At 35.1% G+C, this 15,963-nt stretch overlaps 1 protein-coding gene across 5 annotated transcripts in view; it reads right to left on the reverse strand.

Annotated features, from left to right (window-relative positions):
* Nucleotides 1-15,963, reverse strand: part of LOC145663346 (uncharacterized) — a 141,270-nt gene that overhangs the window by 61,970 nt on the left and 63,337 nt on the right. For 3 of the 5 annotated variants that reach the window (XM_081729626.1, XM_081729625.1, XM_081729624.1), the window contains exon 2: nt 13,832-14,350. In XM_081729626.1, the coding sequence (XP_081585752.1) occupies nt 13,832-14,277 (446 nt within the window). In that variant the 5' untranslated portion in view covers nt 14,278-14,350. Of the gene's footprint in view, nt 1-9,984; nt 12,240-13,831; nt 14,351-15,963 lie in introns of those variants that run through there. The other 2 variants (XM_081729628.1, XM_081729627.1) reach the window with 2 other exon arrangements.

A 15,963-nucleotide genomic window follows, 5' to 3' on the forward strand; every position in this document is an offset into this window, starting at 1 on the left:
TTCATCGATGACAGTACTTTCTGAAAATTTAACAATCATTCCGGTAACCGGTACCGTTGGGAAATTATATACACATATATTCGAAAATATCCCTTTTCTTAGAGGAAAATCCCATTTTTATTTTTTTATTGATAACCCTGCAATAGTAAAATTATAATTTATATTTAAATAGTAACCTGTCAATATTGGGAATGTTTTCTGCAAATGTCGTCATGATGGAAACCAGCCGAACTGTGAAAAAAAATATTATCTCTTTTACCGAAATGCCAAAATTTTCTCTACCTTTACAACATGTAATTAAAAATGTAATATTGACTTCCGTATGCCGAACAGAACTATAAAAAAATACATTCAGACAATGTAACTATCATTTCGGTAGTCCCTACTGAAATATTACACGAAAAATTCTTTTTGTGCAAAATTCTGACTGTTTTCTGCATACAGCTGGCAATCCTGCAATAAATAACTGGAAAGAATGCTGGAAAAGTTATTCTAAGACTGGTAACATTATGTGGCATCAAGAAGACCCAACTGAGAATAAATATTATCCTTTGAACCGAAATACCACTAATTTCCACTGTCTACTACATTTTTGGGCAAAATTAAATTGGTTCTCGGGCCTTCGTTATTGCTGCACCAAAAAAAAAAAAAAAAAAAAGCACACAAAAATATAGCCTAGGATAAATGAATGCACTAACTTCAAGGAATGCACCGTTTCTTTGCCTTCCTCTGGGTAGGTTGTGTCTTGAGCATCCCTCTGTAACGTCCAGCAGAAGTCAGCCAACATTGCAGCTTTCCACCGACCCGTGTATCGATGGTCCATGAAGGAAATATCCCTGTGAAATCTCTCGCCGCGTTCATCACTGAAAGCACCACAGTTCTCTGGGAAGATATCGAGGTGTGAGTGAAGAAAGTGCATTTTCAGTGCCATGTTGCAGCCTATGTTTTCATAAGCATGAATTAATTCATCCACAAGGTGCCTGTAATTGTCGGCTCTCTTATTTCCCAAGAACAATGTGGTCAAATTACGGAAACAACGCCACGCCTGCAGCTGATCAGGGGTTAGAGTCAGCGTCATTTAGGAGCTGGCGTATCTGTGGACCAATGAATATTCCATGTTTAATCTTCTCTGTACCTAATTGCGGCATATTCATGAAAACCGACACTCGTTCAAATAACACAAACACTCACAGTTTAATTCAAATACTTTACTGTATATATATTCACCACCAACCACCTCTCAATCAAGACTCATTACAGGACAGTAAAAGAGAGCGCGGACACACACACGCACGCCGCCAATAAGTTTCAGCCTGTCGAATGATCAGGTGATTGGATCGTGGGCACATGAGTGAGCTTTACGCATTGTTGTCAGATTCAACAAGTACAACTTGCTTAACGATGGCAGCAAAACCGTTGTTACACTTCTTTGTATATTGCTATTATAACAACGCAATTCATTTGTTCCTTAAGTAGGTGTCACATTTACCCCTTCGAAATTTCTTGACAATACTGTTATCCCATGGGAAAAACATTTTTTTTGTGTGTGGATAAGAATAAAATATAAATTGTTGGTGTCAACGTATATTTTATGATTATATTTATCCGAGGATTGCCAGTGCAGTTATTTATTGCTGGATTGCCAGCTGTAGGCAGAAAAAAGTCGGAATTTCGCAGAAAGGGAATTTTTCGTGCAATATAAAATCCCCCACCCCAGTACAGACTACCGGAATGATAGTTACATTGTCTGAATGTATTGTCCTATAGTTCTGTTCGGCATACGGAAGTCAATATTACATTCTTAATGTACATTTTGTAAAGGTACGGCATTTTGGTAGAATATTTTTTTTCCACAGTTCGGCTCGCTTCGATCATGACAAAATTTGCAGAAAATATTTCCAATATTGACAGGTTACTTTTCAAATATAAATTATAATTTTAGTACTGCAGGGTTGCCAGTAAAATAATAAAAAAATCGGATTTTCCTCTAAGAAAAGGGATATTTTCGAATATATGGGTATATAATTTCCCAACGGTACCGGTTACCGGAATGATTGTTAAATTTTCAGAAAGTACGGTCATCGACGAATAGAGAGATGTATAACGCACCCCGCAACAATAAATAGGGACGTAATTATACGTTCCTGAATAAAACCTAACAAAATAAATGTGAAATACATGATTTTTTAAGGTAAATTCTATATTTACTGGCAACCCGGCGCTACCAGCTAATTTTAAGTGTAATATTTGTGTTCAGCGCCTCAAAATCTATAATAATTGGCTACGTTCGTTTCTTTAAAAACTAAAAAGTGAAAATTTGTCGGCTAGTGCTATTTGATCAGCTAGAAGCTTTAACTATTTAATTGGTGACTTAATTCACAACTCTGCAAAAAGCTATACCATTAGATATATGACTAGGTTTATGTAATTAGAGGCGGAAATTCTTGTTAATCATTGCAGTAACGAGTAATATAAAATAATTACAATCGGAGCCATTTTTGAATAAGGGGCGTCGATGTAATCTAAATTTCACCAAAATTTACGTCACGGATATAGACCAATATAAAGATGAAAGAGATAAATAGAAGGAGGTAAAGAAACGTAAAGATAATCTACGAGAATTCGTGCGTACATACCACGTAAGATTTTTTTTTAAAGTAACGAACAGTGCTAATCAAGAATAGAGGAAAAACGATAGATTGTTCCATGAGCATATTTTTTAAAATGTATTACTCCAAATATTGGCATTAACATATAAGAATATATGAGGTACCTACTCCATTAAAATTGTATGAATATATTTCGTTTCGAAGTACAGTTACCACAAAATAAACACCATAACTGGTATGTATGTATGAGTAAAATACTATTTTGGTGTATGACAGAAATGCTGAACTAAAGCTACTCTTTAACAAATATAAATATTAAATTCAGCCATAACCTATCACACCAAAGAATATGTTCATTACTCACGTACATTATATTATTAGATAATTATAAGCATTGAAACTTGAGATAATAAACTTACTTTACTAATGTATTAATAGAGGTTTACAACGAAGTGAAAAGAAAATTAAAATACAGAAAATTTTACCAGATATATACACTACTCCTTACGAAAATGTTCGTGGTATCCAAATACAAGAAAGCGGAAAATTACAACTTGTTGCATTCCATTTACACAATCATTTCTTTCTCGTAAAAAATTTATAAAAAGGCAACTAATAGGTCGTATAGTACTATAAATTAAGTGACAAAATTTATTTCTCTGTGGGTAGTGATGCTTGTAATTTCTGCCTAATGTCGGGAAATATATATATGAAAATGTGATTAAAATCACTACGGAACAAAATCAGACGGTGTCAAAGAGTCATTAGAACTGAATGAACGGACTTGTCTCAAGATGCAAATAATTATGACTATATAATGCGTACAAGCACTGCTTGGTATGGACGAAAATTATACCTGAAAACTATCCGGGAAAAATACTCTCCCATAAGCCTGAGTATTATCTGTACCCCGAGCCGAGATTCTCGGTCTTGAAGTTAATTAAAAGACCTCTACTGATTTACAAAAACCGGCACCTCTGCAACGTCGAAATATTTCTGAGGATCGGCTTTTCTGGTTTTGTTTCACAGAAAGTACTATCTTTGTAATACTCGTAATGTGGAAAATAAAAAGGTTTCCTTCAATTTCTACAATCATACTTAACAAGATCAGTATTTCACTACTAGAACTATTTAAAATCCATTTTACTGTTATTATGTTAAAGAAGTTATCAAGATGAGAATTGCCTGTCTATTTGCTCCGTAAGTTGTGTAACACAAACACACACACACAAATTACTGGTTGTGACTCCTTAGGCGATTATATAATGCCAACGATGCTATGAAATACCGGTAATATCAACGTCTATTAGACTAAGGAAAAGTACATGCAATAACTTATCCTGCAATCGAGAAAGGATTTACCAATGAAGAACGCTGAAATAGACGATCAGCCAATTAGTATATTTGATATAACCCCCAGATACCCTCAATATTACTGCTGTTAATTATGTAATGTAATTTCCATTACTCTGCACCTGTCAACTATAACTCCATCTGGCGATAACCGATGTAACTACGTGAAGAATTCGTAGAGTAACTCACGTTTCAATCTTAATCTACAATGTTGCCACATAGTAGATTAACAGTTCTCCATAGCGGTTGAAGGAAGCCGCGGAGGGCAAATTACCATATAGCATTTTCGCTTTATTTTCACCTGTAGAATAGTGTACTGTGGTCAGTGGGCGCCATTTTTAGAATACCCGATATGAGTTAATATAGATTTGAATACCTTTACTTATACAATAGTATTGTATATATTAAAAATGCAGTCATCCACTTGATATATTATTGTATATGCCACAATTTTACTGTTGGATGGTTTTAATATCATTAATTTTTTAATATATAGTACTGGCTGTAGCAATACACCGGCATAAATCGATTATTACTAATATGAACAAATATCGGCATACACAATATCAATTTTACATTATTATTGCAGGTATATAACATTGTAGGTCTTCTTCAGGCGTTAACAGATGATGTGTATATGCCTAGATTTGTCACAACTTTCTTGTTTCTTTGCTTCGACAATGTTTTCTCCATACCTTCCCCCTGCTTTCTCCTGTTTCCAGTGTGGGAAATTATTTCTTGTCAAGGTTTGTACTTCCATCACTTTCAACTATCTTTAATCTCAAAGTCACTGATATTATCGCCTTTCTGACTGGCGATATATGGTCCCGAACTTCTCGAGAGTAGTTCGAGGACCCTGGCGGTATAGATGAAGTTCATAGTCAACTTACGCAACTGTTTATACATAAGAATGCAAATATTAGATAATCTCGAACTATAGCCGATTGAAGTCGCAACAATGTCTTTTCAATTGTTCAATTCGTATTTTCGATGTTTTCCATATGTTGATTTGCTTTTTCAACGCATTCTACCTTGATGTGTTCTGACGGATTTCATAATCGACAATTATCACCGCGTCAAATGGTAGTGTATTCCAATTATTAAGATTTACAAGGGGAAGTACCTTATTAAATGTAGATATGTAAAGCCTCAAAAAATATTAAAGAATATTTTTATCTTAGCTTCTGAATATTAACGTAGATGATGTTCTGTTATGAATACGAGATCTCTCGCTTCTTTTCTTGCTTCGAATTGCGTCTGTCCTTCCTTCTCTTCAATTTGATTTTCTTCTGCTCTGATATCAGTAACTTTTCTTGCCACACCTTGAGGTAATTAGGGCCGTCACATTCCTTCTTGAGTTCCTGTTTACAAAATTTCATAAGACCATCACCTAATGTTAAATATAGACATGGTCATCTATATTTAGCATTAGATATGCTGGAGATACACCGAACGAACTTGACACATTATGGCTATTTATCATTCTAACATATGGTTGAAGATACTGATACAACATCTAGTAGCCATCGTTGTCTATGGTTTGGAGGAGTCTCAGGTCTAAGTATTGCCTTGGAGAGAAGTTACTTTTGGGACTATACCTCGTTGTGTAATGTATGTTGATGTCTAAATTCACCCTTCAGTAAAGGTGTGTGTGGAAAACCGGAACATTGTCTCACAAGAAAGTTTCAGGTCGGTTTAAGTGCTCAAAATAGTCTAGCAAGCTCCAAATAATAGCCTAGGTGTTGGCTTTAAGATGTGGATGTGTGATCAAATATCGCGTAAATGATTCTGAAACATTTAGTATATATATATCTGTATCCATTGGTTGATGGGAGCCATGGTCCTACAAAGCAATGTACACAATTTGTCTGACCCTGGTGGGATGAGTTGATTTCATCGTTTTTACAAAAAGGTGATAGTCATCTTGGTATCCATACATTTTCTGTAATCAGTATTGTAACATTTCATTTCTTGTCGTAGGTTTTTCCAATACAAGGCTTGTTGTATCGTGACGATGGTCCGATCAACTCCTCAGTGCCCTTCTGGCTCATGGTAAGGGTAACACTACTGGAACAAGCGTTTCTGGGATACACACCTTCGATACGTCAGGAGTGGATTACTCTGATTTTTCCGTCTTGTTATTCTTCTAAAGAGGTGAGCAGTGAAATATGGGATTCGTAACTCGTGATTAAGATCAGGCAGTTTTAATTTCACATTTTAGGAAATCCTTTGATTTAACCTCATAAATGCTGCTTCACTCTTCTCTTCACATCGTATCTCGTCTCTTCTCTCTTCTATTTTCTTCCTTTTTTTAAAAATGAGTAAAGCGGTGCGGCAACTCCGGTCACGTTCCTCGAAAACTTATGTTAAATATTGAAGGCAACCTAGGAATCGTTGTAACGATCTTATCGGAGCTACTGACACGGGAACATTCTCTACTGACTGGAGGGATAATGTATCCAGGAACTTCCGAGTAGATCGACATATAGCTGACTTCTTGAGACTCACGTTAATATTGGCTTCTCTCAGACTTGCAAATAATCTTCTCAATTGTTGTATATGTCAATCAAAGTTGTCATGAGATAAATACATGTAGTATACGTATCTAGCGAATCCTTTACCAAATTCCTCTTTTGGCAGTATTCTTTGGAGTGTCGTAGCCAGTTGTACTGATGCATTGATGTATCCGTACGGCACAACCCATTCTTTGCCTTCAAAAGTGAATTGTTGCGAATGAGGATGTAATGTTATTGCACGGTAACACTGAAGAAAATCCAATTCCGACTAAAACTTGCGATACCTAGTTTTACTAAATATTGTATCAATCACTTCTTCCTTCAACTGCTTTAGTCGGATATGTTTATTTATTTCACTCACATCCAAACACATTCTGATTTTGTCTTTTTTCAAACGACTAATGTGGGGCTAGAATAAGTAGATACACTTCGTTTAAAATTCCAGCTTCACGCATTTTTTGGTTTCTTCTCTAACTTCAGGTCTATAGTTACGTGGAATAGGATGTTTTTTCTTTCTATGGAATCTTGGGTATTCACATCTATGTTAAATGTAAATATATTACATTGTACATTATGTTTTGGAACATTTCACTGAATTCATCGAGTGACTCCTTTAACCTTTTTTCCGCATTAACTCAATTCTGTTGTCTGGCCTTAAGTATTGTATTATGTAAGAGTCTTCAATATTTCCTTCAGTAGTTCTTCTGGAACAAGAAATAGTATACGAACAATTTTACTCACATCCTATCCTCGAATTCTAATAGTTGGACCACTGAAATTCAAAACAGCGCCTAATTTCTTCAGTGCATCAATGCCTAACAAAATCTCTACACTCAGCGGCCGTACGACAAATACCCTAACGTTAATTTGAACACCAGTCATTGAAACCAATGTCTTAATCGGCCTAACAATCGTTTCGCCTTCCCTGCAAAATCGAGCAATGATACATCGCTGGCACATAACAATTGAGGGTGCGCCACATCGTAGCTAGCGCGCCTTCATTCATCCCAAGACATAAGGGACACTTCACTGCCGTTGTCCAATAGGCATTGGTACTAAACTCCGTTTATTTTGCTTGGCGAATAGGTACTTGAAGTATAATATTTTGACTTATTTCTTCATCTTCTACATCACTGCGACACTCTATTTCTCCCTTTGTGGTATGGGCAGAATAAATAATGTACATCTGTGTTGCAATTTAATCCTCTTCCACATTCTGTCGATATGGAACTTTATCGATGCGGCTTTTGTGTCGGCGGTTAGCTTCTGAGCCACCTGCTCATAACCTAATGTAGTTGCCGCTGTTGGACTTTCAAAACGCTGTGCGACTCCGGAACTCTTTTTTGGGCTTATATCCCAGGGTTGGATTGAAGGTTTCAATAGTTGATTCCTTAGTGGACCTTCTTGATGTTTTGTTTGCAGTTGCGCTTTCCCATCTTCTTTTCCTATCCTTCCTACCATTCCACGGAGATCGTCCTTTTGTGCCTTGATCCCATGTTTGTCTCATGAGATCTTATATCTTGTTGAAGAGTAACTCGATCTGCGTTGTACATCGTCTGATAACTTTTTTCCCTTCCATCGAACTTCCTAATTCCTTCACTATTCCTTAGTTCTCGGAAAGGAATATAACGGTGAAAAGACTAATACCTACCTGTATTTCCAAGCTAAGGTAGTCATGATGTCCAAGAGAATATAAGGTTCAGGTGTATTCGGACATAATTCTTGGAATTGCTGGAATTTGTGTGTAGCAGATTTCTAAACAGTAGGATATTTGCGAGGGCCGAACTGATGATTTCTGCATACATCAATTTACTTGCCACAACCTGTGAAGATAGAAACGTCTCCATCAATGCATTCTCTAACTTTTGATATGATGACCAAGGTTTTCTTTATAATTTGAACCAACTCCTCGCCGGGTCATCAAATATTAGAGGCATTATTCGAAGTAATTGTTCATAATGCCAGCTTCTTCAGCTCTCGCTAAGAAAGTTGGCTCTAGGGGTCAATTGGTTTGTCCTTTAAATCTTGTAAAGTGCTTTATTTCAGTCAGGTTAACTGGTAATCGGCTTCTCTTAATGGGAAGACCTCATCTAGTACTGGGATAAGGTATGTGTCACTTGGTGTCCCATAATACATTTCATCTGTTTTAATCTCTTCCTGGATCTCCCAGATGGTACAAATGAGAATCACGCATAATCATCTTTCTTTTCTGGTGATCCCTGCATCGTTCTTAATCTGTATTACTGCTTTGTGAACGTCTGGTTTCACAATGGGACTTCTTTGAAGGTATTACACTTCATCGGAATCGTAAAATATTTTAGCACTGTCACTGCCGCAAAACGGCAGTTTTCTACTTGAATCACAAAATGATTTGCACTGTTCACTTCACCATAATTCACTCTATCATGATTACTAGAGGTAATGTCTGCATCTGAGAAGGTTGCAAGGTTACGGAATTCGATCTTCTCAACCCTTCCAGCTGAGTTTCTCCATCCGCTTACGACGGTGAAGACTTTCTTACAGGGTGACAACTCTTATATCTAAATTTTCTTCTACAAATCACGAATCAAGGAAATAAGAAGTAAGCAAATAACAAAATGGTTTGAATAGAATAACATTATTATTATTATTATTATTATTATTATTATTATTATTATAGTAGAGATAAAAAATACTTTCAACCAACACCAGAAACAATCCATTACATTAAGTACCAAATCCTTAATAGATTATGGTTTTTATCTCTTCAGTTTCCATTCATACTTTCAATTTCGATAAGCTTATTTTGTTTAAATACACGCAAGCACTGCATAAAGCCCTTTTTCTCTAAAATTGAACATAAGCTTTTCGAAATTATCTTTTCCGTTAATTGAATTAATTTCCTTGAGCAAAGTTCGTTGATGTAATAAATCCTTGCTATAAAAAGGAATATTAGTCTGTGAATAACGTTAATTCCTAATAGTTCACAGCGGCACTCAATCGCCAATAGATATCGTTAGTGTACAGACAATTTCCAGATTTAGAATTATTTTGACAATTTAATTGCAACTTAAAAACTCAACCTTTCCATTTAATTGACAACGCTAAAAAAAACAAAATGTTATTAAGAAGTTAAATCTGTGTTATGTAGCCTGTCAAAATACTTAAAGAATATTAGTTCTAACTTTTCGCTCTGATTTAGCTACTAAATGAGTAACTCGTGATATCATGCAGCATAGTTGCTAACGCTCTTGACTTTGGTGCGAACGGTACCGGATTCGATTCCAGATAGTGACTCTCGGTCGAGGATGTTAACAGTCTTTTCAGGCCACCCATCCTAAGTGCGGTTTTTCGTGAATGTTTCTCACTGGCACCAGGTTAATGCAGGTCCAACGCGCTACTTCTCATCTCTTCATCAGATTTTGTTCGCCGAAGAACGATATCCGTCATAGGTGACTGGCCTAAGGGCGCAGATGCCGACAAGACACAGAAGTATTTATAAATAAAATAAATAAATAACAAATTACTAAATCACTTATGATAATGCTTTTCTTAAAGTAATACATTTATTTTTTAAATCGTTTGCAGATATATTAACATTTTTATTTATTATTTACTAATACAGTACAGTTATGTAGTTCTTCACATTGTAAACAATTAATAAAACACAAGAAACTGTTTTAGAAATACGTCGGTTATTCAAGGGCACCTATTTCTATCTAACTTTGAGAAAACATTTAGACGTGTGGTTGGTTGCAAAAGACATATATGATAATTTTAGGTCAAATTGAATTCAAATTATGCCAACTATTGCATATTCATAAACACAAATCTCATTTGACTAAAGTAAAGATTATGACAGTCAAGGAACAAATTATTATGCATTTAATAACAGAATATGATGTAATGATCTTACCTTTACATTCTTTATTGAATATCATACCTACTGAATTTTAATATAAGTGATATAATATTTGTTATTTAGATTTCTACTTATTGGTGAATAAGTAAGAACGTTTGTACTTATGACGTGGAGCTACCTCCGGGGCTAAAACTATCAGCACAACAAAAGTCAAACATTTCCTGCTGTTAAGTAAAGAAATTGATTTCATAGCAGATGTGTACAATAAGTACACGGTAACGACTCGAGACCAGTATCATCGTAAATATCGACGTAAGTAATACTACTACTAATTTTAATAATAGTAATACAGAAAAGTTCACTAAGTTAAAATATTTGACACAGGACTAAAAATAATCAAATGAACGAAAAGAGAGCTAGATAAATGGGGAAAAATTCGCATAGTAATATTTACACAACTTTTTATCCTTAGAATTAATATTGAAGAAACTAAGCATTTGAAAACCTGTAATACTTGAGTCACAGAAATACACACTACAGACGCAGAGTACAGAACAATTTATTGCATTTCTGAGTAGTACGCGAATTTTCTACGTAAAATTGCACAAAAGTAAGATTTCAAAATCTAAATAATTTCTGCAATGAATAAAATAACCAATTGAACGTATAAAACACATTCTAAATTTGGCATAATTAGCCGCCATTCCACGTAGGAAGACACCATTGGTCACCAACCCATGGGCCGTGATTTGGACACATCTTGAACAGGAGGTTTTCCTCCTCATGCAACCATAGAAGAAAAAATGGAAGGGAAGAGTGAAATAGAAACAAGAAAAACATAACGGATCGATGAAATTAAAATTATGATATTGGTAGTTAAAAGAGGAAACCGGAGATCGAGGAACGTGGAAGAAAAATAGAGAAAACATTTCATTAGTCGTAGGAGTGTTAGAAGGCTGAATACTTAATACCTAATCATAAGCGTTCCAGTCGTGAAGTTTACTATCTACTCTTAGCAATAATGAATCATCAGGGCTGGAAAGAATAGGGTTAGTATTACACGCTCAATCAATTATTAGCGAATTCACCTTAGTGTCATCTATAAAAAGCCATAAAACGTTACTTATCACGACTGGAACGTGTAGGGATAGTATTGTATTTCTATTGAACACTTTAATCGGACATAAAGAAAATATTAGAAAATTGTCAAACATATTCCATATTTAAAAAGATGATGTGTGTATCCAAAAAGCGTGAGTCGATAAAAGCTTCACCTGTGTAACATTCACCACTTCACACCACGATCCACTAAGGCCACTATGTACTTCAACCTTTAGTGAACTACTATGACCTATTACTCCTCGCAACCACTGTGGTTAACCGTTACTACTATGTTCTACGTCTAAGAAACACTTGCTGAAAAAGAGTATTATATATTAACCTTTATTATGTGTGTTTTATTTATTTAAATGTAATATATGAGTGAATTAAATTTTACGTGGTGAAAACGAAGAGAACACAAAGAACGTTGACATTTTGTTGCTAATCAGAATGTGAATCTCCATGCCTAATTACCAAAACGTACTTTTTCTCCACCAAAACTGTAGATCACGCCATTATTATATAAGCAGGGTTGAATATTGGTTATAGCTTGCCTAAACGCAAGAGAGACAAAAGTGCATAAAGTAAACTTTTAGTGAGCGTAAAATGAAAAAGTCATTTCCTACACAAGTCAGTCACTGTAGTTGAAAGTTTTAAATATTTTCGTTCTTCATTCTCTTTCTTATCACACACTTTCTATCAAAAGTCGTCTATTTTGTTTTCCATTCTAGACATAGGTCTCAGGTACTCTTGTTAGTTGTAAGCTTTGCTACGAAAAATGTCTGCAAATAATACCCATATATCTATTATGAGTTTGAGCTACAGAGAAATGAAATTGTACAAGTGCACAATAGAATACAAACAAACAAAGCGTTATATAATAATGCATTAATCTACTTCTAATAAATAACGGTATAAATGTCTCTCAAGGAAGAGATATCCAATAAAATTCTTCAAAATACAACTGAATTCCTTACATGAAAATCTTAAAATTTTGAGTTAATCAATTCCTTAATGTCAGTCACTGAAATAAATTAATCCTTACTTATTTAATAAGCGTCCAACAGCACACATTATATTAATAAAGTGTTTGCCTGCCATTTCATTAAAAAATTAAAAAGCACCCTTTTCTGTGTCTCATTAAACGGTTATGTAACTACTTATTAAAAACAAGGAAAAAACCCTAAATTATAACTTGATAATATTTGTTGCAGAATAGGTATTGCTGTCTATGCCTAAGTAGAATGAAGTATCGAAGCAATGTATTCGCTTGAAAAAATCGAAATAGAATAGTTGATACTTATTTTAATATTATCCAATCCTATCGATTTTAATTGAATTCTTATCCCCTTAGATCCTCTTACCTTGGGCAAATTAGCTCTCAACACTTATTTGTACAATGGTTATTGTAACATTCCATGTTTATGAACTCAGGCTACAGGAAAAGATTAAACGTATAAGAATAGTGGAATAAGCAAAGTGAAAACTCCAAGAAACCCAAAGAAACTATCTTGATTTGGAACAAAACCAGTAGCCCTAATGCTAGAGGTGATCACTCTTCCAGTGAGCAACCTTAACCCCGTAACATGATCACTGTGCAAAGAACAGACAAAAGCGTTCTTTAAAATAACATATTATTTTGCCGGCAAATGTGAAAGAAAAAGGACTTTTAAATATAAACTTTGGCGTGGTACAAGTGCATATGACTAGACACTCCATCGTAAGATATAATCTTCTGAGACACGAACTTTTATCAGTGAAGTTAATGAGTCATATAATGGAATAAGCTACTTGCAAACGAGGGAAAGCTGAATTTCTCGTTGGTCTAGTAAGAGTTCGTTCGTGATAAGACATACATCAATAATAGAGCAATCATAAGAAGTGAAAGAGTTCTGTAATATTAACAATTTTTTTAAAAGAGAAACTCGATAATTCCTTCGTGTGATCCATATTTGGTACTTTTAATTAATAAGGTGTTTTGCATATAAAATAAAAATTCAATTTGAGAACCGATAAATAAATGAATAGTAAAATATGATCTTTTATATCATGAAAATATTCTCAGTGACAGGGGGAAAATATAAATAATTCGGAGAACTACTGTTCCCTATAATAGGAAACGTATTACCGGATATTGACATTACTCAGAAGCCTGTCAGTCAAGGCCTGGTGTAAGGAGAATGTTTATAGGAATTTACCGTTACCTTTGGATACTTATTTCAGTGCCGAACTGTCTCACCCCTTACAACGCTATGCATTAGTTTGCATTCTTTATGCGTTCAAATGTTTGCGATTCCAATAACACAGTTTAAGGTGAAGGAAAAAAGAATATTTAACGAAGCACTGCAATTGATGAAAAGAAATATTTAGACTAAACATAACCCAGATGAAATAAACGCATTTCAACGTACCTCAGAGCCTGCGTATTGCTACCAAATTCATGAATATCATTTTCTTGAACATCCTCTCCGTCATCGTTCTTGTCTTCAATAGTGGCACACATGTGATTGCTTGACCCTTCTATGATGTTTGTAAGCAAGGGAGATTTTGGCCTGATGCTATTGCGAAAACATTCGGCATTTACAAGTACATCAGCTATTGGTAAACGCTTCACCAAACATATTGCTTTCGAAGTTAGTTTCCAATCTGATATTGTTTCATCCTTCTTCCTTTCTGAAGCGATATTCTCTCCTTTTGTTGCACTTTTTCTTTCCTTGTATACCGAAGCCATAGTAAGAGGATCTTTATGATCATTAGTGTTACTAATACATAGTTTATAATTACATTCTTCAAATGACTCGTTTTCTGTTTTCATTTCAATTTCATTACAAGAATTGTTGAAATCATGTAAAGGCATTTCGTTCACACAAAACTCTTCAAGTTGGAGATTTGAACCTTCAGCAGTTAATGTTCAAGAAAAAGCAATAGATCTGAAACCAGAAAGAAAAATATTATACGGTTTAACAAAAATTATGAGCGGGCCGGAAGACAACGGTAATTGCCGATTCAGGTGAAACTGAGTTAGTGGGTAGAATGTTCTGGGATTAGACTAGGGATGTACTACTGAACTACTGATCCTAAATGATCTGTACTGCTGAAAGCAGTTCTTCAAAATATCCGACATTTTGCTACTATCTTACTAAAATATCGATATATCTAAACATCAAAAATATAGAAATATCAAAATAATGACCAATATCCGATTTCTAAAATTTTCTCTCTTGTCAAAGAAAAGCCTATATTTTTCTTCTACTTACATACGAGATATTATAGGCCTTTATTTTCTTTCTTGCATATCATAATTTTCTTATACATTGTTACATTTTATCGAGGTACGATTCTGGCTTTTTTTCTCTTTTCTTTCAAATAAATGTACCAACACTCAACGTATGATCAGTGTTACATGAGCAGAAAAAGTGCCAAAACTAAAATATCTTCTTCTATATTACTAGCTCACATTTGCTAAATAAAACATCACAGGAATGCTATACATATTTAAGTTTTAAAAATGGATATTATTTTGAAGACGTACTGTAATATTTTATAGAAAGATTTTCTTGTTCTATCTAACCTTTGGTCTTTACTCAAATGCATGTAGCGCTAGCAATTTCTTGTAAAATATATTTTGTTGTCGTTGTCGCATATTTGAATTTGCTGGTCTTGCTTGTATCGGGTACTTTCGGTTCTCTCGGTTCTATTTGCGTTTAGCGTCCATCATAGTAGCAAAGTCACATGAAGCATAGATGTAATGGGGCATATACCCTCATAATGATTTTACAATGCAGCGGTACCTAAACTTTATTAACAAAAGAACAAACGTACGAGACGCATTTCAAAAGAAAGGGCCGATATTTTATTATACCCGACCCGCAATAGTGATCGGACCGACTGGCAAAGGTACGGCAATGGTGTCGTGCATTCAAAAAATGCCATATAAATATCCACGACGAAGAGAAGAGTGGAAGACCAAGCATTCAGACTGACCATTTGGTGCAGCGAGTGAATGAAAAAGTTAAAGAAAATCGTCGCTTCACCATTACCGCTCTACACATCGAATTTCCAGAGGTTTCACTAACAACATTGTTTCGAATTGTTACAGAAACATCAGGATATCAGAAATGAAAAATGAAATCTTTGAATTTTACGTCCCACGGTTATGCCGGTTAGGCTAAAGGAGACGGTGATTATGAGAAATGAATGAAATGGTGGAATGAGGAAAGTGGGAGGAAACGGGAGAACCCCGAGAAAACTCACGCACACGGTGTTTGTCCACCACAAAGGATATCAGAAATTGTGTGCCAGATTGGTCCCCAAGATGTTGACAGACGTCCACAAACAGAGCCGACTAACTGCAGCACGTACATTTTTGCATCGCTACGACAGAGAGGGTGATGGATTTTTTACCCACATTGTTACATGTGACGAAACATGGATTTCTTACGTCAATGTCGAGGCGAAACAACAATCGATGCAGTGGCGTCATTCAAATCCCCAAACGGCAGTGTTGAAGTGGCTGAACTCCCAGGCGGAGAACTTCTATGCA

Source organism: Thermobia domestica, chromosome 1, assembly GCF_964235325.1.
Source record: "Thermobia domestica chromosome 1, izTheDome1.hap1.1, whole genome shotgun sequence".
Taxonomy (NCBI): domain Eukaryota; kingdom Metazoa; phylum Arthropoda; class Insecta; order Zygentoma; family Lepismatidae; genus Thermobia; species Thermobia domestica.